The sequence below is a fragment of the Delphinus delphis genome, chromosome 10, assembly GCF_949987515.2.
Source record: "Delphinus delphis chromosome 10, mDelDel1.2, whole genome shotgun sequence".
Classification (NCBI taxonomy): Eukaryota; Metazoa; Chordata; class Mammalia; order Artiodactyla; family Delphinidae; genus Delphinus; species Delphinus delphis.
The window spans coordinates 80526162-80547817 of NC_082692.2; the positions used below are offsets into that span (position 1 = coordinate 80526162).

The 21656-nt window shown below is 52.4% G+C and overlaps 1 protein-coding gene across 1 annotated transcript in view; it reads right to left on the reverse strand.

Annotated features, from left to right (window-relative positions):
- LRIG1 (leucine rich repeats and immunoglobulin like domains 1) overlaps positions 1 to 21656 on the reverse strand; it is a 120963-nt gene that overhangs the window by 25968 nt on the left and 73339 nt on the right. Inside the window, exons 4-9 of the mRNA XM_060022860.2 lie at positions 13756 to 13893; positions 11352 to 11495; positions 9716 to 9859; positions 6737 to 6880; positions 3703 to 3846; positions 1209 to 1289 (exon numbers count right to left, since the gene is read on the reverse strand). Coding sequence (XP_059878843.1) covers positions 1209 to 1289; positions 3703 to 3846; positions 6737 to 6880; positions 9716 to 9859; positions 11352 to 11495; positions 13756 to 13893 — 795 coding nt within the window. The remainder of the gene's footprint in view (positions 1 to 1208; positions 1290 to 3702; positions 3847 to 6736; positions 6881 to 9715; positions 9860 to 11351; positions 11496 to 13755; positions 13894 to 21656) is intronic.

Below are 21656 nucleotides of genomic sequence, written 5' to 3' on the forward strand. Positions count from 1 at the left end.
CTCTGGTCAATGACAGGCCTCTGTCCCACCCCGTCGTGCTGTCCTGGCTCTTCCCAAACCTGCTGGGTAAAGGGCCCAGGAGGTGGGGGAGAAAGGAGCATTTGTTTAGGGGAGAAAAAGAAGGCCGACAGGCATTTGTGACCCACTATCAGAACGCAGGAGCCTCAAGAAGAGAACGAATCCTCAGACAGCCAAAACGGCTGACGCGTGCAACTCCCAGACTAGCAAACGCGTGAAAAACCCCACTTTTCAAAACAAATTAGAAACGTTAACTCTGCAGAAAGCCCCTGCCTCCACGGGCTTTCCCGGAGCCTCGCCCTCCACTGCTGCTTTCAAAATATTTACTTTATCCTCGTGCTCTGCTCGGCTCGCCGTCACCACAACAGGCTGGGGGAGACGGAGTGGGGGCCGTCTTCTGTCTTGTCCTCCTCCAATCCCTCCCCCACAGCAGCTAGTGAACAGTGATAACAGCTCCCACCCCCGTGCCTGTATGTTCCTTGGGAGGCATCTGTAGAGAGTGCTGGGGAGATGCAGAAAGAGGGTAGGACTAGGGGAGGCACAAGGCTTCGGGGCCACACGGGTGAGTCCCAGGCCTGCCGCCCACCGGCTGTGTGATCTTGGGCAAAATCCCTTCCCCTGTGTTTCCTCATCTGCAGCGCACACACACACACACACACACACACACACACACGCCTCGCAAATTCTAGGAGCATAGAAAAACAAACCCCAAACACCAGAAACCTTGAATAAAAAACAGCTACTGTATGGTCATGATTGTTTCCATTTACGATTATGATTGACAACAAAAAAGACTGCCCGAAGACTCAAAACCATCAAGAGTTACTTGGCTTTAGACGTTTAGAATTTCTAGAAATTCGGTAAGAGGGCAAGACTCCTTTGAGCAAAGAACAACAAAAAAGTTGGCTGTTTTCACATCAGTCAAGAATTGAACGGGAGAAAAGACCCAACAGGCCTCCAAACACCAGCTCTCTAGCCCCAAAGAAACCAACACCCAGGGCAGTGATGAGGTGGTGGGTCAGGGAGAAGGTGGGATGCCTTCTGCCCCCCTATTCAGACTTTCCTTCCCAAACAAAAGAAGATAAATGTGCCAACGCTCCCAGGGGCGGGCGCAGAACACAGGGTGTAGGGGCCCGTGGAGCCGTCTCCATGCACCAGCCCCACGGATCTTCCGACGCCCAGATACTCACAGCTTGCTGAGGCTGTCAAGCCCTGTGAAAGCACCACTGGTGTCCTCGATTGTCCCCGAAATCTCGTTGTGGTCCAGGTCCCTGGGGAGGAGACAGACAGAAAGCTCACCATTCAGTCTGTGGCAGGAAGAGAGACTCACACCCATTCTGCCACCTTGAAGAAGCTTAAAACATCTCGGTGTGTTCTAGGTGCCCAAACGGAACATCCAGTTAAGATTAGAGGCGTGGGCTTCCCTGGTGGCGCAGTGGTTAAGAATCCACCTGCCTATACAGGGGACACGGGTTTGAGCCCTGGTCCGGGAAGATCCCACATGCCGCGAAGCAACTAAGCCCGTGCGCCGCAACTAGTGAGCCTGTGCTCTAGAGCCCGCAAGCCAAAACTACTGAGACTACGTGCCACAACTACTGAAGCCCGCGCGCCTAGAGCCCGTGCTCTGCAACGAAAGAAGCCACCGCAATGAGAAGACTGCGCACCGCCACGAAGAGTAGCCCCCGCTCGCTGCAACTAGAGAAAGTCCACGTGCAGCAACGAAGACCCAACACAGCCAAAAATAAATAAATAAATAAATTTTAAAAAAAAGATTAGGGGCATGACCACTGAGCCACCCTGCCGTGAGAACTGGCTTTCTCAGCCTCGCAACACAGCTGACGTAGGCCTTGGACTGGCAGCTCCCCAGCTGCATGTGCTGCTCCCCAGTGGGCACATGCCAGGCCCCAGGGGAAAGCCTGCTTTGGATTCTGCCCCCAAAGAGCGGACTTCTGTCCACTGCTCTGAGAATGAGTCCGAAAGGTTCCCTAAGGTTCCCACCTGCTTTCACCCCAGCCAGGGTCCCTTTCCTGGACTTGACCGAGAAACTGCAGAAGGCACATGGAGGAAAGGACAGGGAAGAAAGAGGCCCCAGCACAGGGCCCTCTCTAGTGGGTTTGGCGCCCAGAGCCCGTCTCCCCCCAGGGCCTGCACAGGTGCTGACTCTCAGCCAGGGACGACATCTGGGTGCTGAGTCAGACTGGTGACCCAATTGCCAAGACCAGAGGACCAGGCCAACTTTTCGGCCCAGTCTCCGCCAACAACGCAAATCACAAGGCCAATGACTCAGCTTCCTCCCCCAGCTTCCAAGGGCAGATCACCCCAGCGGGCAACACACCCCACCTGGCGACCAGGCCCCCATGCTGCCCTGGGCTGGCCCGCTCCAACTTTCCACGAGCTCCGCCACACCTTCCCCTCCTGAGCCTCAGGAGACGCGGGCCAGGACCAGAAAGGATGCTGCTCTCGGCTCCCGTGAGCGCCCGCGGGGAGGGGAGCTCAGACCTTGGAGAGAAATGCTCATTCTGACCTTTACTTTACAAGCGGAAGCTCAGAGCCGAGATCCTGAGGCTGGAAGGGCCTCGTCCTTTCATCAGGTTCCTCCCATTATCTTGGTCCTGAAACACCTGGGACCCGGGGCTGCTGCTCTGTGTCTCCCTGCTCTGAGCCCCAGCTGCCAAAGGTTTTTTCTCATTTCTCTGGCCTCCTGAGTCTGAACGTCCCGGCCTTGTCATTCAGCACTGCCATGGCTCCGAGGCTGACCTCGGCTTGAGCAGCCTGGCGTCGGGCTCTTTCTCACTCCTCCACGACGGCCTGGCAGGAAGCCTCTGCCGCCTCTGCTAAGCGCAAGTGCAAAGGCCTTCCTCCCCGGCACGCCGGAATAGGCCGCTCTTTCTGCAGGGGGCATAGCTGGGAGGGAGGCCTCAGACCCCACAGCCACTGCCTGTTGAAATCCAGATGCCGCTCCCACCGTCCCCAACCCCCGCTTTATGGCTGCTTGTTCTGTTGCCTGGAAGTTCTCGAAAGCCCAGAAAAGCCCAGAAAATTTGAAGTCCCAGAAAAGCACCCTGCAGCAACTCCTGGCAACTCCCTCCACCTCACGGGGAACTTCGAGGGAAATGACATGATCATCTCCATTGTGTTAAATGACCCTAAAAAGGCTCCCGGAGAGATACGGGATTCCCTCATCACCTCTTCTGGAAACGGGCGTCCTGGATGCAGGCTATATGCTGAAGAAGTTGAGACGCTAGCCCAAGACACGAGCCTCAGGATTGCCCTGGCTCAGATAGAAATACTCAGAACTGAAACGTGGAAGTCGCAGCGGGAAGGCTCAGGATGGGAAAGACGGCCCCAAGGCTGCTGATCTGGGGGCGGCAGCGCGCAGCCTGGGGAACCTTTCCCACTGCCGGACCCCACGTCCCGCCAAGCGCACTGCAGGAACCAGTGCGTGGTGATGACAGTGTTCTTTGAGTCGTCATCCCTCTAGGCACCACCCCGGGGGGAATGAGGGACACTTTTCTGCTCAACTAGCTCTTTTTCGATTTATTACATGAAACTTTGAAAGTCTGGCACACATCACAGGTCAGCTTTGGATCTAATTGTGACTCAAGACCAATGAGAAGGGAATGCAGTGAAGCAGCTGGTGTGCTCTATTCTGCTCTCCCACCAACCCAACGGGGAAGGACGTACAAGACGCGCAGGCTTTTGAGTCCCCGGAAGGCGCCTTCCGCGATGTGACTGATGGAGTTGTGGCCGAGGCGTAGGATGCTCAAGCTACTCAGGTCAGCCAGGCTCTCCTCGTCCAGCCGGGTCAGATTATTGAAGGACAGGATCCTGAGGGAGGGGAGGGGAAAGCAAACATCGCAATCAGGTTGCACGGCATTGCCCTCCCCCTCTTCTCCCGAACGTACAGCCACGGTCGGCCAGTCACCTAGGTCCCAGTGGGAAGGGATACGCCCACGAGGATCCCGAGGGCAAAATGGTCTCACAGCTAGAAACCCACCAGGGCTTGATACCCATACATTTTGACTCCTGGAAGGAGGGCTGTAAACTGGGAGCACTACACAGCACAGGGTCATACAACAAAGAAGCACAAGGCTCCAACCCCTGCATGCACCTGGTGTCCATGGCTGGTCCTGATTCAGGCCATGACAGATCTCTCATGGCTGTGGCCTGAGACTCTGGACAAGACGCCAGCGGGTTCTCATAGTGAGCAAGGGAGCCGGACAGCCTCCCAGCATCGGCCAGCAGAGGGCACCACCAGCCACTGCCTGGAACAAGCCTTCCTCACTGAACTGCAGGCCTCACCTGGGCAGCGCCCGGGGGACCAGAGTCTCCCATCCGGGCTACCTTGCCCTCACCCAAGCCAGCCTCTTAGCATGATCCCCCTACCGTAAGTAAGGAACACACCCCCAATCACACACCTTCCCTGAGCATCAGAATCAATCCTTCTTTCCTCCCAGCACAGTCCCTGCGTCTCTGACATAGCCCTGGGTTGGTTACTTAGCATATTAGTCATCTATCCTCAAAAAATGGAATCTCTGGGCTGGGGCAGGAGGAAGGAAAATAAATTCGGAGAAGATTAGCAAGTTTTTAAAGGTAGCAGGGAGTGACAGTTTTTCTCTCCTGGAAAAATAAGTCATGGTGCCTGTCAGTTGCAGAGACCTGGCAGGAGATCAAAATTACATCCTCACCTGCAATTAAAGAATTTAGTTTAAAGGAGGGGCGGGACACACACGTGGAAAGCAACTCTGAATCTGGCTCCAAGGTTACCTGGTGTCGGGCAAAATGCTAGGCTGGTCGGGGGACACTCCCGTGACCTTCTCTGCCCCTTTGGAAGGGCACAGAAAGCAGCCGGAGGGGGCACAGGGAGTGTGCCCCTCACCGCTGCCTCAGCAGCAGGGCGCACACACCCTCTGCGATTCAGAGCCTGTGCAAGTGCGGGGCCCCCGGGGGCTGAGAAGACCTCTCCCGCTTCCCTGTGGCTCCTAGGCCTGGAGAGCGGAGAACCATGGGTCCTGGGAGTTCCCTAGCGGGGTCAGGGCCTGAGGGAAGAGTCTTTCAGAAGCCATCCCATTCCACGTGAGAACACCGTGCAGGTGCACTGCCTGGAAGGGTCAGGAAGCTAAACCCAAAGGGTTCTCTCTCTCTCTCTCTCTCTCTCTCTCTCTCCAAGGAAAGCCAGCCACAGGAAAGAGGTGGGACTATTGATTTCTGCATTAGGTAATGATGGACTCACTGAAATATAAACTCCAGGTCACAGTGGGGTGGGTGGGGAAGGGAGGGGGGGAAGAAGGAGGGGAGCTGGTGGAGGGGAAGAACGTGGACAAATAGATAAAAACACTAGCTGCAAGACTCAGCACTAGGTTTAAACATCCCCTTCAGTTTGCCTGCTGAGGGCAAGAGACAGACAAGAAAGACAGGCTTGGCACTTGTAATCACTCACCTCAGCGGGTGAGCCTTTCCCTACAGTCAAGCCTAGAAAAAAGAAAACCCACCCAAACTGTCTTAAAAAAAAAAAAAATAAAGAAACATACTGGACCACACCAGAATTGAACAACCTTGAACATATTGAGATGAAAACCATGTTGAGGAGCTACTTTTCTTCCTCCAAAAACCCCAATCTTCTAGACGTGGGATTAAAACAAAGGGACGTGACTGTGTCCACCAAGTCCCAGGAAATGCTGCTTTCACGATCAGCGACCCACCGGGACATGGCAGGATAGCCCAGGCCCCAGCCCCTCCCCACCCAGGAGAGAGCCTGTCACTGCGGGTGTCAGGGACCCTGGGTGCCAGCTCAGGGCATCCGAGTCCCAGCCTGGAGCCCCGTGGGGGAAATCTCTTTACGTGAAGTATAAGCACACATTCCCGTCTGCACGGGAGCCTCGCCACCAGGCCGAGGGACCCAAAGCTGGGGAGGAGAAGGAGCCAGGTGCCTGGGCCACTTGTCAGGGGAAGGACGACAGAAACCACATGACAGAAACTACATGCACGTAGAAATTCTCCCACTGTCAGTGTGTCACCGTCCCTCGGGTTCACTGTCCTTTCTGTGTTTGAGCCCCAATACAGGCGCACCTCGTTTTAGTGCTCTTTGCTATATTGCGCTTTGTAGATATTGCCTTTTTTTTTTTTAACCAAATTGAAGGTTTTGGCAACCCTGTGTAGTCAGATGATGGACAGCATTTTCTAGCAATGAAGTATTTTTTAATTAAGATCTGTATCTTTAATTAAGATAATTTTTTAAGACATCATGCTGCTACACACTTAACAGACTACAGTATAGCATGAAGATACTTTTCTATGCACTGGGAAGCCAAAAAGTGTGTGACTTGCTTTACTGAGGTGGTCTGGAACTGAACATGCAGTATCGCCGAGGCCTGCCCGGAGCCCCTCTCGTGAGAGAAGCACGTGTTACGTGGTGGAGCCATTCGTAGACAGAGGCTCTCAGAACAGCCACCCTTCGACAGCAGCCCCTGCTAACGTGAACTGGGGCGAAGAGTAGAGATGAGGTGGGCGTGAGGCCCCAGTGGCTGCGATCCGCGGGGCCTCGGGGTCCCGTTCTGGGCCTGCCTGCTGGGGGCTCTTTCCTCCCTCCGCAACAGGCCCCTGAACCCCCAAGCCCGCCGTGCCATGGGACGCGCGGCCCAGAGTTCCCCGGGCTCTGGAGGAGTCACCTCCGGGCCGTGTCCACAAAGCACCTGCGGAGCCAGGAGGGGACACTCACAGCTCGTGCAGCTTCTGGCAGAAGCTCCAGCCGTCGCGGTGGATCCGGGAGATGGAGTTGTTGCCAAGGTGGAGTTGGTGCAGGGCCGTGAGGCCATAGAGCGAGCCGCTGTTCACCTCCGTCAGGCTGTTGTACTCCAGGTGCCTGCAATGACGGCCACGTGCGCGGGGTGAGCGTGGACCCCCGGGGGCTCACGCACCCACCCAACCCACGGCGAAGGAGCGGCTCCCCGGCGTCACCCAGGATCCGACAGCACTGCTGGAGAGATTAGTGAGGGGAGTGTGCGCACCTACATGTGTGTGTGCACACCTGTCTGGGGGGCAGGAGAAGACACTCAAAGCAACGCAGATGGCGGTGAGGACCCAGGCCGACTGAGAGAGCTCAGAGGCCAAGGGGAAGCTCCTAGAAGCAACCTTACCAGCCGAGTACAAGCGAACCAGCACACACACAGGCAGAGGAGCTCCGAGCAGAAGGCAAAGCCCACTCCAGAAAGAGAAAGAAGAGCGATGAGGAGGAAGCTCGCATCATTATCCCCATCTTGCAGATGAGAAGACTGAGGCTGGGAGAAGCTAGGGAACCTGCCTAACGCTCATTCCCAGCTCAGCCAGAATTCAAACCTCGGCCTCGCTAACCAAGCCTGGGCTCTGGACCACTGCGCCAAGAAACACGGTTTGAGCTCTGGGGTCAAACTACTGGGATTTAATTCTCAATTCTGCCACCTGGCTGGTTGAAGGAGCCTGAACAACCATAAAGTGGAGATACCCAAGAAGTATTGACTCCACAGGGCTGTGCTGAGAAGGAAGAGAACGCAGGTCAGCGACTCAGCATCGTGCTGGGAACTGAGCTCCTGCTAAATTACGGAGGGACGTTACTACCATCCTGCTTCTCGACGCCACATAGCCCGGCCACGGACAACTCCGCCCCATGGGACTGGCCTCTTGAACAGAAGCTACTACTTCAAATGCTGCTCCACGTTCAGTATTACAAGGGCTTCAGGCAACCAGGTTTCACTTTTATCCATCGTCCTTTTTCTGCCTCTGCTCAAAAGGTTAGCCTTTAATTTATAAATAACCTCTAAGACAACTCCTTCTTCACCCCCCAACTGGTATGAATTTGTTCACCGTAAAACCCAAATATCATGTGCTAAGGACTCCATGTTCTTCTGAGAATTCTGACTCCCGGCCCTCCCAGCTCATGACCACCTGGGTTCCAAAGTCCAAAATGACAGTTTTAAGAATGTCAAGGAAAAGCGTGTTCGAATATGTAAAAACAGAGGCAGAGCCACGCAAAGGTGAACAACGAAGAGAGGGAGAAGCAAAACAGCAGTGCTAAGGATGTCATTTTACAAAAAGTGTGTGTGTGCGCGCGTGCGTGTGCATGCACGCGTGTGTGTGTGTGTGTGTGTGTGTGTGTGTGTGTGTGAGACGGTGTGCATATCGAGAGATGCTCCTGATAATGAGGACGGCTCAGAGGGTTGATGGAACCGGACCTGGAGTTTTTGTTTTTTGTATCAGTTGCAAAGATAACTGATAAAAAGCTTAAACGGAGTGATGTAACTTGTAGAGACTGGAAGGGCATGGAGGTGTCCTGAGCGAGCTGAATCATTGACAATAAAGCAAGAAATCTCACGGTAACACATCAAGGTAGTGGTACAAGTGTATTAACTGGGAAGTAACCACTACAAATAGAAAACCCCAAAAAGAGAATGAATGGAAGTGACTGCTTGCCTCATGGGGGTGGAACTGGGGGAAAGAGAGAATGGCAGCTGGGATTGGTGGGCGGCAACAACTACTTTTCTTTACAATTTGATTTTGTTCAACTGTGAGTAAATGTTTCTTTTGATTAAAAATAAATAAATGTAAATGCTGGAAAGCTGAAGCTTGGTAACTGCCTCGTCTGCCCTTCTCCGGATGCTTTTCCATCCCTCCACAGGCAGGCAAGCCCCGTGATTGTCCACATCTGGCTGGAGCGAGCGCTCCCTCGATAAAAGTGGAACATCTGCAGCGAGTGGCTTCATTAGTTCACAGAACATAAATAAATCTCTCAGGATGAACTATACATTTTTGGCCCACCTGCACATCAAGAAAGATGGTCAAACCCAAAGTGAGGAGAGAGGGAACTTCCTGTGGCGTGCGCGGTACAGGAGAGCATGTGGGAAGGGAGACCACTGTCCTCCAAGGCGGCAGGGTGGGGGTCTAATAGGGAAGAACAAATCTGACTCCATGTCAGATGCCTCTTTTACTTTAACCTTCGCCTTCTATTGCTTTTGCTTCCAGTTAAGAATCTTGCCTGTAGCGTGAAATATACAGGGTAGCCCATTTTCAAGGCTCTGACCTTTAAAGGTGTTAACACTTTTGTATTCACATAGAGATAAAAAGTTGCAGATAAAGGTGTTAACACTTTTGTATTCACATAGAGATAAAAAGTTGCAGAACAGAGACTAACATTTGTATTGTTGGAGGTTTACAGGAACATCGGGACCTGACCTACACCCTAAGCTGCAAGGACAAACAACAACCAGCCACGCCCCTGCCTCACCTGGCCTTTAAAAATGCTTTGCTGAAACCCTCTGGGGAGTTCGGGGTTTTGGGGGCACGAGCCATCCGTCTCCTTGCACGGCCCCGCAATAAACCTTTCTCTGCTCCAAACTCCGACGTTTTGGTATTGTTTGGCCTCACTGCGTCGGGCACGTGCACTTGTGCTGGGTTAACAAGGGGAGGGGAAACGGGGAGGGGAAGCAGCCCCAGCAAAACAGCCCCTCTTCCAACCTCCCGAACCAACTCGCTTCACTGAATCCAATGAAACTCCCCCCAAGAGATTTTCTTAACCTGCAAGAAAAACACCCTGAGGTTTGGCGAAGTCCCCAAAGACACTGGGTGGCGCCCAGCTGAAGTCCCAAAGGGCAGGGGCTGGGTCCGGCCGAGGTCCTAAGTGGTCCCTCAGCGCCTGCAAGAATCCCCAGCGCGGGCCCGCACTCACAGCGCCTGCATCCTGGCCAAACCCCAGAAGGCGCCGTCCGTCAGCCTGCTGATGTTGTTTCGCTGGAGCCTCAGCACCTCCAAACTGTCGAGCCCTTGGAACGTCAGGCCCTCGATGAGCCGAATCCGATTCCGATTGAGGTCCCTAAAGAGACGAAGCCAGCGGTTCAGAGCGTCCCCCACCCACGGCCCCGCCTACAACCATCGCCACGCGGTCCCCAGAGACAATCCCGGGAAGCCGAGACGTACCACAGACGTGCACGCCCACGTGCATGCAGACGCTGACGGGCCATTGCTAACTGGTGAAAGGGGGGCCCAGAGCTCCCAGAAGCCCACCGCACCCCCGAATGAGCGAGTGCTCCCATTTCTCCCCCAAGCACCCATGACTCTGCAGTGAGGAGGGGGTATGACTCAGGAGGTGAACGTCTTAGGTGAGCTGCCTCGTAACTCAGCAGCAGAGACCCAGACCAGATGCCTCAACCCAGGAAAAATCTAACCAACGGGTATCAAACGGCAACGACATTTCCCACCGAGGCACTACTCAGGTCTCTACTGATGGAGAGAAGTGACTGCCCTCAGGGGCGGGCATCTGGGCGCACTGCGAAGCGTACACACGGGCTTCCAACCCCCGTGCGCTGAAGCCTCACGGAGCCAAAAGATCTCAGGAATCTGGGTGAACTGGCTCCATCGGTAACACTCAAGGAAGGGAGCACACAGCCTGGCCAGAAAGCCCTTGCATTTCCCCAACTACTTCTGCAACGTCTCATGACCCACATACGGCCCTGAGCATCCAGAGAGCTTCTCCAGCACTGGAGAGGGCATGGCCGGGCCCGCCGCTCAGGTGTGTCGGGGCGGCGGGAGGGAGCAGGGCGGGGCACACCCCGTCTTGCCGCCAAAGCTGGCCGTGAACACTTGTGTTGTTCCGCTTAAACCAAACATCGATTATCAGCTTGTTTTCCCGAGGTGGCACTCTTCTGATACAAAAAAAGGACACCGGCCAACAAAACAACCAGGGGACAAACAGTCCATCAGGTTCTGGTAAATAGAGGTTCTCTTGACTCCAAACCCTGGGCCATTCTAGGAGGGCACTCAGCCGTGCTGGTCGAAAAAGTAAACCATGACACCCTTTCATTTAAAAAAAACCATCCATTAACTACCTTCTGAGATTAAGGAGATGAAGGTGGTGACCCATCTCCTGCTTCCTACCGCTGGCTACACTGACTTCCTCTCAAACTGCCCGAGCAGTGCCGGACTCTGTAATGTCCACAGTACAGATTATCCGGGTGCCTTCAAGAAACACAACAACCTCGGAGATAAACAAGGAACCCCACGCCCACAGTCTAAGCATCAGCCAGGATCAGCTAGGCAGCAGGATTCCGCACTGCGTTTCGGAAAGTGCCGATGAGGACAGGCATGTACGTCCTCGGTGGATCCTTCCTGGGCAACCTGGGGCGGCCCGCAGGCACCAGACCCAGCTTCTCATCTGCGTTTATTAGGCTCTGCGTCCACGGTAGTGGATGCACAGCCTGACCGAGGGGCAGCGGGGAAGGGGGTGCATTTGGATCGAGGTCCTGGGGGAAATCTGGCCTCCGTGAAGTGTGGCTAAGCTGAATTAAAGTGCAGGTCTCCGTACTCACAGTTGTGTCAGCCGGGGTAACTTGAATGCTTTCACAGGAAGCTGGGTGATCCTGTTTTTGCTCAGCCGAAGCGTTAGCAGCGACCGTGACAGACCGTCAAACGCTCCCGACTCCAGGGTGCCGATCCGGTTGCTTGCCAGGTTGCTGGAATGATTCATGAGAGAAAATGCGGTGGTCAGTAGGAGGCCTTCCTCATTCTGTTACCGACACCAGACCTGCCTGAGTTAGGAAAATGAGCTGAAACACACCCAGAAGGATGGGTTTCCAACGAGACATCTGTCGTCCCGAGGCTGCAAAGCTCACCTCTACTCCCAGACTCAGGTGTCAGGATCATCCTTGTCAGGCTCGACAGAAGCCCTGTTTGAGCCCAGAGCTCGCTCTGCTCGTGGCCGGAGGGGTTTACCCCAGGAGGGTGGGAGGGAAGTCAGTTACCTCCACCCCAGCCATCCTCACACCCCAGCTGGGCCGCTGCAGGAGTCCCTCGCACCCACTACCCAAGAGTTAGGGTTCAAGGTCGGTGAGAAGAACCTTAGGCAGCAGAAAGTCCACTGCGAAGCAAGGTCAGAGTGGATGTCATAATTTGGAGAAACAGCCTTTAATTTTGAAGTGGGTCTCATTGTATGACATGTAAATGCACAAAAACCAATTCATTTAAATAATTTTAAATGTGTCAGAGAAACATTCTAGTTAGAGATCTGCATGAGTGGTTACCAGTGGGGAGAGGGGAGGGGAGAGGGGGATTAAGAGGTACAAACTACTAGGTATAAAATAAATAAGCTGCAAGGATATATTGTACATCACAGAATATACCCAATAGTTTATAACAACTATAAATGGACTATAATCTATAAAAATTCTGAATCACTAGGCTGTACACCTGAAACTTATATAATACTATAAAATCAACTGTATCTCAATGAAAAAAAATTGTTTTAAGGGGTCTGCATGGAATCCCTTTAAAAAACAAGCAATAGTTGCATGGGATGTCCACCTACAGGATTACATGTGCAAGGGGCACCTCCCCTCAAAACGCAACGCACTGGGCAGCTAAGGTCTGTGCATTCTGTTGTATGTAAATTACATCAAGGAAGGGGGAAAAAAGGAGAGAAAAGGGGGTAACGATTTGGTCTTTCCTATGAGAAGTTATCCCCAACACTTTTCCTTCTACCTTCCCTAGACCAATGGTGCTTTTTGTGGCTTAAGCAAAAGAGAAAAAAGACCAGAGAGCATTTTTGACATTGGAGAACGGAATGGAAGAAGGCATTCTTCGTCTCCATCAGGCAGCGGCCCAGGACAGGGCACATGAGGATTCTGTGCGAACGGAGCTGGACTGTTTGTTCTTAACACTCCAGATGAAAGAAGAAGAGTCTGTGCGATGAAGATATACCGGCCAGCATGTGCCAAAGTACAACATCCCCTGCTTTCAGGCAGAGAGAGAGAAGGTCACTGCAATGCAGTATAGCAGTGGTGGTTTCTCTGTCCCAAACAAGTCAGTGCCAGGTGGCAGCCGGACACCTTTCAAAAGCCCTCACTGAGGGCTGAGCACTGCCACATCGGCCGAAGGATTAGCCAAGGCCTCCTTTTTCCAACTCTGCTGTTTTGACGCAGCCTAAGAAAGAAACCGCTCCTCTCCTCGGGGATCTCAACAAATCTGTGTGCCTGGCCTTGGCCTCTGAGCACACGGGTCACAACGACCCCTAAAGCCAGCCTCACGAAGAATCCTCCAAAGCGCTCACTAATAATGCAGGGGATGGGGACTCACCTGTCCCCTGAACGTGCCTTTTAGCCTGAGTTTTCAGTTTCTTCCCCAAAGCAACATTTTCCTACCAATAAGCGGTGGGTTAAACAGGCTTTGACTGTTTTTCTTCTGTCTGCCAACTGGTGGGGTGTGAGATGGGGCAGTAGGATGGGCAGAAGAGAAACAGACCGACGGAGAAGCTCAAGAGAACTCAGAGGATGCATGAGCACTGGCTGGCTGAGCCTCTGCAGAGAGGTTTCGCTCCCATGTCACTCATCTAACTACCCCCAGACCTTTGTTCTAAGCTTTCGTGGGAGGCAGCCCAGTGAAGGAGAAAGGAAACAGGCTTTGTGGTCAACACAGCCACGTATTTCAGGCCTAGAGTCTGCTCTTAAATGGTCAGTCTGTTGGGCTACTGAACATCTCCCCGCCTCAGGCTTCCTCAGCCACATCTACAGCCAGAATAACGCTGCTGGACTTGAAGATGCTCTATGAATGGGCTAACAGAGGACTACGGACCTGGGTCTCCTGCCCCCTGCCCTGCTGCGGGAAGACAAGGGAGGTGTGCGCCCGTCCCACTGACTCAGCCGGGCCACGCTGGAGGAGAGGAGGGAACGTCCACCTGCGTCCAGACCTGGGGGCTGCCGGCAGACCCAAGGCACTTACAGCTCCTTTATGGGCAGCCCGTGCGGGAAGCAGGTGCTCCGGATCTCTGTGATGTTGTTGGAGCTTAGATCCAGCACTTCCAAGGAAACGTAAGCCTTCAGCTGACTCCCTTCCACGCTGCGGATCCTATTGTGTTGCCTAAGACACACAAAGGAAGGTGAGTCCAGCATGTCATTTTGCAAAGAAACTATTTTCCTTAACACTTCTTCCAGACATTTTTTTCCCTAGCTGCTTTGCAATTTCAGAAAATTACAAACGCTATGACACTCCCTTTTTATTATTATTTGGCCGCGTCGGGTCTTAGCTGTGGCACACTTAAACGACATCTCCCATCCCTCTTTCCATCAAGTTCTTACCCGCAGACTGGGAGCTAGACAGAATGTCAAATTCTTTGTCTGTGACAAGTTTGTCTGCCCAAGTTCTAAGCCAGGCTACTCTCCCCAAGGACAGGAACACAGGAGTGATGTTTCGGACGTGTGGAGAGCCGCCTGGCATGAACAGCACTCAGATCTTACTGGTACACCTTCCCACAAAGGATGTGCCCAGTGCAACCAGCCAGCTTCTGATGTGGCTCGCATCTAGAATCTTCAGAACCTAGTCCAACCCCATCACTTACAAGAATGCAGGCACCAGAGCCCAGAGTTCAGATTAATCCAACTGAACGCATCATCACATACCTCACATTTTACCAACACCTGCCATGTACCAGGCGGGGCGACAGGCACAAGGGATGAAAAAAAGATTGCAAAATCCTGACAATCTAATAAGGGACACAGGAACTCAGTGCTGGGTCCAACTGGAATCGAATCCCCTGCACCTCCAACTCCACACTCTTGATAGCTCTGTTCCTCAGTTTCCTCATCTGGAAGATGGGGCCACACCCTTTACTTCAAGGATATGGAGGATCCCACCTGAACCACACTGCTGTGTCTGGCAGATGTTCACATAAGTGTTCAGTGTTTATCTCCCTCCGAGACTTACTTGTCCTTTAACCCTCTTTCTAAAAAATCCTGCAGTCTAACCCGCCAACCAGTATTTATTAATCAGGAGAAATTCGACAGACGCTAACCAAGGCTGGAGGGAGCAGGTGGCCCCCATGTGGGTTTCGGTCTGCCTGGCAGATTCAAACCACCGCGGCCCCGATCCCAATACTCAGATATTTCAGAATCTGTGGAGTGGTAGCACTGGGCCTCTGGGCTCCAGCCTTTCACTCAGGCCAGTTTCTGAGTAAACAGTATCGGGGTCTCCAGCCAATCAAAGCATTCTTGAACACGATACAAGTGAGCCAGGCGTCGCTAACCAAGTGGCATCTCTCTTAAACAAACACTTGACCAAATCGTTTCCAACAGGCATAAACAAGGCCCTCTTTCCCAGAAGCTCTGGGGCTTCTCGCCGACGCCTTTGTTTTCTTCCCCTCTCTCCCAGGCCCTGAACCCAAAAATCCATTTACAAGGGTACAGCTCCTTTACACACAGCAAAGCCACAACAGAATGAGAGGCTCCTTTTCCCTCCATGTGCCCCACCCCCAACCTACTTCCTTTGAGTTCTTTATTAACTTCTTAATAAAGATAGTCTCTTCAGTTTTCTGACTCCAAGAGAAAAAGAAAAAAAGAATAGAAAAGAAGACCTTTATTATGTAAAGTATGGGAAAAAAGAACAAGAAATAAAGGGAGTAGAGCTGAGCCTCATCCAGGAACTCTGAATGCAGTACCAGGGAGCTGGGAAAAGAAGGTCTGAGGAAAGAAGGGAAGGGGCGCCGCTGGCCCCAAGTCACACAAAGAGGGACCATACACAGTCCAAGGGACCACGGGACAGCTGCAAGCCCCCGCCCACTTCTCCCACTGCCCCTCCACCCCGTCCTCTCCTCTAGCTCTTTCATCTTACACCTTCCTTCTTTTTTCTCGTCTGTGTATTTATGCACCGAATCAAACATGTTCTGGGCCCCTGCTCTGTGCCAGGCCCAGGCTGGAGGAAGGATGCTGTGATGAAGACGGGTCTCTTTCATACACTGGAAAGAGGTCCCTGTTGAGCAGAAGAGGCAGCCATGGAGATGAGAAACAACGGAGCGGAGCGTGGGAGCGAGGACGGATGAGACCTGCCGGGAGGGAGGGCGGAGCTGGGGAGGATTCTGCCGGAAGAGGCTGCGGGGCCAGCTCCAGAGGGTGGGATGTGCGTGCTGGCAGGAGACGGGCCGGGCAGAGGCAGGGGGACCACATCAGGCAAGCCCTCGCAGATGCCCTGAGGAGTAGGGCAGCCATGTCCCAGGGGACCAGGTGAGAGGTGGTGGCAACAGAGAGACAGACACAAGAGAAGAAGAAGAGGGGTCCACAGGACCTGGAGACGACAGATGGGGGTGCAGAGAACGGTGATCCTAAATTTTCTCGTTCAGAAGTGCTAAGGTAACCAGGCGACTGGCTAGACCTTCCAGCCTTGCCCTTATGGGCTATTCTCAAGCCAGCAGACGTAGAGATGCTGTCAGGACATCTCACAGAATGGGAGAAAACATCTGCAAATCACCTATCTGATGAGGAGTGAATATCTAGAAGACACAGGAACTACAACTCAACAGCAACAACACGAAAAACCCAAACGACTCCATCAAAAAACGTGCAAAGGGCTTGAATAGACATTTCTTCAAAGAAGATAAATGGCGAATGAGCACGTGAAAAGAGGCTCAACTTCACTAAGTGTTAGGGAAATGCAACGAGATAGCACCTCGCGCCCACAGCATGGCTACTATTACAAAAAAAAACTCCGGAATGGTATGCGGGGCGGAGGATGTGGAGAAACTGGAATCCTGGCGCAGCTGCTGAAGAAAATGGTGCGGTAGTTCTTCGAAAAATTAGGCACAGAATTATCAGCGTGTGACCCAGCAATCTACTTCTGGGTGTTCATCCAAAAGAAATGAAAGCAGATCTCGAAGAGTTATTTGTACACCCATGTTTATAGCAGCATTATTCACAGTAGCCAAAAGGTGAAGCAACCCAATGGATGGATGGATGGATGGACGGACGGACAAACATGACAGGTGTACACATACAAAGCACTATCATTCAGCCTTAGGAAGGAAGTTCTGACACACGCTATTAACACGGATGAATCTTGAGGACACTGCATTAAAATGAAAAACCCTATGACTCCACTTCCATGAGTACCTAGAGTAGTCAAATTCATTGAGACAGAACGTAGAGCGGCGGTTGCCAGGGGCTGGGGGGAGGGGGAGCGGGGAGCTGTTTAATAGTTTTGGAGTTTTCATTTTCCAAGATGGAGAAAGCTCTGGACATTGATTACACAACACGAGTGTACTTAACACTACTGAACTGTATACTTAAAAAATGAGTAAGACGGTAAATTTCATGTAATGTGTGCTTTACTACAATTTAAAAACAAAACAAAGCAAAAATCAGCCAGCTCACAGGACTTGTTTGCCTAAAACTCAGATGACGGCTTTCCTGTCTCACTCAGGAGAAGTCCTTGCGATAGCCTCCGAGGCCCCTGTGGTCTGCCGCGCACTTGCCTTGCTGCTCACTTCCTACTCTTCCGCCTTGTACTCTGCCCCCCACACTGGCCCTCAGACACGGCAGGCAGACGCCTGACTCACGACCTTTGCACTTGCCTTTCCCATTGCTTGGAATGAATGCTCTTCCCCCAGAGATCCACAGGTCCCATGCCCTTACTTCCTTCCCATCTTTTTTCACATGTCACCTTCTCAGTGAGGGGTCCCTGGCCACAGTCTCCCCCCCCACCACCATTTCTCCCTCCTCCCTCCCCCCCACCACTCTCACACTTTCCACTCTCTTGCCTGCTTTATATCTCTCAGTATTTTTTAATTATCATCTAATACATCCAGTATTTTGCTTATTTCTACCTTAACATCTTCTCTCCCACCAGGATGTGGCTCCATGAAGGCAGAGATGTTTGTTTGTTTTGACCACTGCTGGGCCTCCAACCACTGGAATAGGGTGAGGCACACAGTAGGTCCTCAAGAAATAACTGTTAAAGGAATCACAAAGAATACAGGTTGAATTCAGAAAGGCTTAGACACAGATTTGGGACTCATCTACATTGAAGTAGAAGAAAACCCAGGCAAGCAGATGAGTTTAATCAGGAAACATGAAGGAAAGAGTTTGCCAACTGCCCCATGGCAGCACTGCTCAGAGACAAATGACCCAGCCCACAGCGGCTTCAGAGCTTCTTGGAGCTCAAAGAATGCACATCATCTTCTCTCCCCAGGTCTGGTCCCTCTGCTCTAGACTCTAGCCCAGCACCCTGATCAAACTCTTCCTGAATTCCTCCTATTCAGGAAAGCTGACCACACAGCTCTATCTCCCTTCTCTCACTAGAGCAAGAATCACACCTTGTTAGACGTCTCTGTGGACCCTGGCAATTCCACCCAAGGCCATGAGTTCTTCATGGGCTGGAACATGACATGGCATTGAAGAACATGGCCCTGCCTGAGTTCAAATCCCCATTATACCACTTACAGGTGTGAACCGCTATAAAGGTGGTGTGAAGTTCCCAGGCCCTGTGGGCTGATGTGACCTGACATGAAGCAGGTACTCAATAAAATGAGTTCTGCTTTTTATTAGCCATATCTGTACCCTCAGAGCAATGCTCAGGACCTAGTTTGCAGCGGGTGCTCTGGAAAAAGAAGGAATGAATGGTTCCTAGTCCTGCCCGACACTTCAGTGCAAACAGGCAGGCCTGACTCCTTCTTGGGAACAAAGGGCTGACTCAGAGCTCTCACTCTTAGCTTCATGCATGAAACGAGGCTGCTCCAGCTGGAGAGTGTCAAAAACCCCACCACTGAGAGACTGGGCTATTTGGGGAGCTGTGCTTCAAATTAAATCCCAGATTGAAGCTTCTGCAGGATTCAGGGGGCCTAGAGATCTGGTGGGTCCCCAACCAGCTGGATTACATCCTCCTCCTCACTCCTGTAGCACGTGGGACTCGGGCCCACGCCCCTGACCCCAGCCCACCAAACCCTACCCCACCAGGGACATCCCCTCCGGACACCTGTCCATCAAGGTTCAAAGACTCAGTATTCAGGAAAGCCTCCCTCCTCCTCGAGAGGTGTCCCACTTTCATAAAACTCTCCATGTTTTAATGCCACGTGCAACACGAGCGGTTATGTCACTCCTGTAACGTTAACTAACTGTCCAGTTTTCAAGGCCCCCGTTCATCTTTATAACCTCTGAATCCTTGTCCAAGTTCTTTTTAACAACAGCCGACCAATTACCGAACACACCTCTAGGTAGCAGGCCCTGGGTGAAGGCTCCGTGAAAAGACACAGCAATCTTAGGAGGAAGGTACTATTCTCATCTTTACGGCTGAAGACACTGGGGCTCAGAGCTCTGCTGGGCTTCAGCCACGGTCACACAACGGGGACACGAAGAGGAGCCAGCGTGCAAGCCCAGGGGAGCGGGACCCCCCAGCCCATCCGAGAGGCTCTCCAGGCGGAATTTGAGGTGCACTGCCCCAGATTCAATCCATAAGCCTTCAGCAGAGCTTGGCTACATGTGACTGGCGGCTGGCTCTTCCCGGGTCAGCTCACACTGGTCTGTGTCATTGGCCCCAGCCAAGCTGGCGTTTGTACCAGCCTCCCAGAGCCCTGTGTGAGCGACAAGTCTGCAGAGAGCGGCGGAGGGCCACGCTGAGCAAATACGGCGGACGAAAGCTCCGGCTCACAGTGATGGAAGCTCCGGGTGGAGAGAAGAGAACAGTCCAGGACAAGCTGCAAAGGGAGGCCCTTAGGGCTAGAAAACAAGAGTGAGGAGAGGGCAGGGGAGAGGGCAGTGTCAGAGGAGTACTTCTCTAACCGGTCTCATCCAGGGAGCAGCCCAGCCCTTTCTCTGCCACCAAACAGAAGCAGAACAACTCTGTGGTGACAGGGACTGGGGGGAGGGGTGGCGGCCAGATCACGCAGCCTGTGCCTCCACCCTGGGTTGGTGTAACCCTCAGGCTGTCCTCTGGGGTGCGGAAACTGTAATACGGCAGAAGTCTATTAAACCAACACCTGTTAAAGGCTTCACAAATAAAATCCGGCTTCAAAGGCAGGCAGCGGGAAAGATAAGCTCTCTCCACTGGGCTACATTTTCAGAGTCGATGTTAAATTAGACAGTGAAACACCCGGCGGCATTTGAAGCCAACACTGAAAGCTTTTCATCATAAGTGATTGTTCCACTGTGGTTCTGTACACTGGGGTTTAGAAGGTAGTGCCGTCAGTGGTGGAAAAGATCTCGTGTCACAGATAACAGCCAGGAAGAAAGGGCGAGGGGATCAAAGGAGTCAAGGTGGGTCAAGTGGATTACAGCTGGTTGCTGAAATTAGGCACCTACTGTCTACACCAGCGGTCAGCCATGGAGTCTATAGTGGGCCAGATTTTAAATATTTTAGGCTCTGTGGGTCATTCGGCCTCTGTCATGCCAACTCAACCCTGAAGGTGGGGTGTACAAGTAGCCGCAGACACTATGTGAGCCGAGTGTGGCTGTACCCCAAGAAAACTTGCTTGACCAGAGCAAGCTGTGAGGCAGATCTGGCCCCTGGTCTACACCACAGAGCAACCGGTCTGGATTTCTGGGAGGCAGGGACCCAGATTCTAATTCTCGCTCTGATGCAGCTTTCCAACCGTGTGTAAATCACTCTTTTTGAATCTGGTTTAACCACCTGCAAAATGGGGCTAAACACCTCTCTGCAGCAGAGAGAACCCTCCCGTGCTCCCTCCAAAACCCAGGTCAGACATCAGTCATCACCATCTTTCCCAATGACGGCTCTCCTACCCCTTCAGGAAGTGAAACGGAACCTAGGTTTACATCATTCTCACGCTCCTCAGAAGATGATCCAGGTTCCTGACCGGGGCCAGTGGAGGCAGGCTGGCAAACAGAGTGATCTTACAGAGAACAGACATTCACACTGTGTATCCTCGCTCTTTTTAGTTCTTCCAATGACACAGAAAGAAACACACCGAAGCCGGCCATCACACCAGTCCTAATATCTAAGCAGGCGTGCCCCCAGCTCTCCCAGACAAGTAGGGTGACTCACAGCAGTGCACGCGGTCAACTCCTGCAGTGTTGACTCTTACTAGATACAGCAAACTTTCCATCACGTTACCTCAACATCAAACTTTTAATAATCAGCAAAACTCCACTTACAGCTCTTGCCTCATCGGAACCTCTGGCTAAGAAATAGTTTCACACAATCTAGCCCAGAAATGGGGGTAAAAATGTAATACACCTGCCACCACTCCCATCCCTCCCCCTCCCGCCATTCCCCACAGTGACCCTGGCAGACGTGGTTAATCAAACTCCACACCCTGCAGCCTCTGAGCACCTCAGAGCATGTTGCACCTGGCCCATCACTGTGCTGCTCTGGAATTCTTCCTACGGCCCTGCACCACCGCACCTAACCCCACTGGCCCAGGTAGCAGGTGATCAAAATGATCAGGATGAAGGCCGTACACGGTATTAATGATTTAATAACCCGAGTAGCCCTGATGTTTACCTAAGGGGGTTCGACTGTATTATTGCAAGCGCTAAAAAACATTAATCATTTCAAGGACACACAAGAAGACATTGATTTCTCTTTTGTTGCAAAACACAGCAGTATCCAACAGACCATGCGGTCGGGGCAGGGGGACAGTCGTTCTGTTTGTTTGCAAATGTTTTTACTGAAATATCACAGGCATACTGAGAAGGGCACCAATGATAAATGTAGAGCTCAATGCATTTTTACAAAATGTCTGCACCCGTGTAACCACATGACAGATACAGAACATTTTCTACATCCCAGCAGGCTCCCTCCTGTCACTTTCCTTGTCATCTGTTCTTCCCCAGTGGAACCTTAACTTCTACCACCTATGATTAATTTTGCCCGTTGCTGTGCTTTTTCTCCCTGGAATCGTT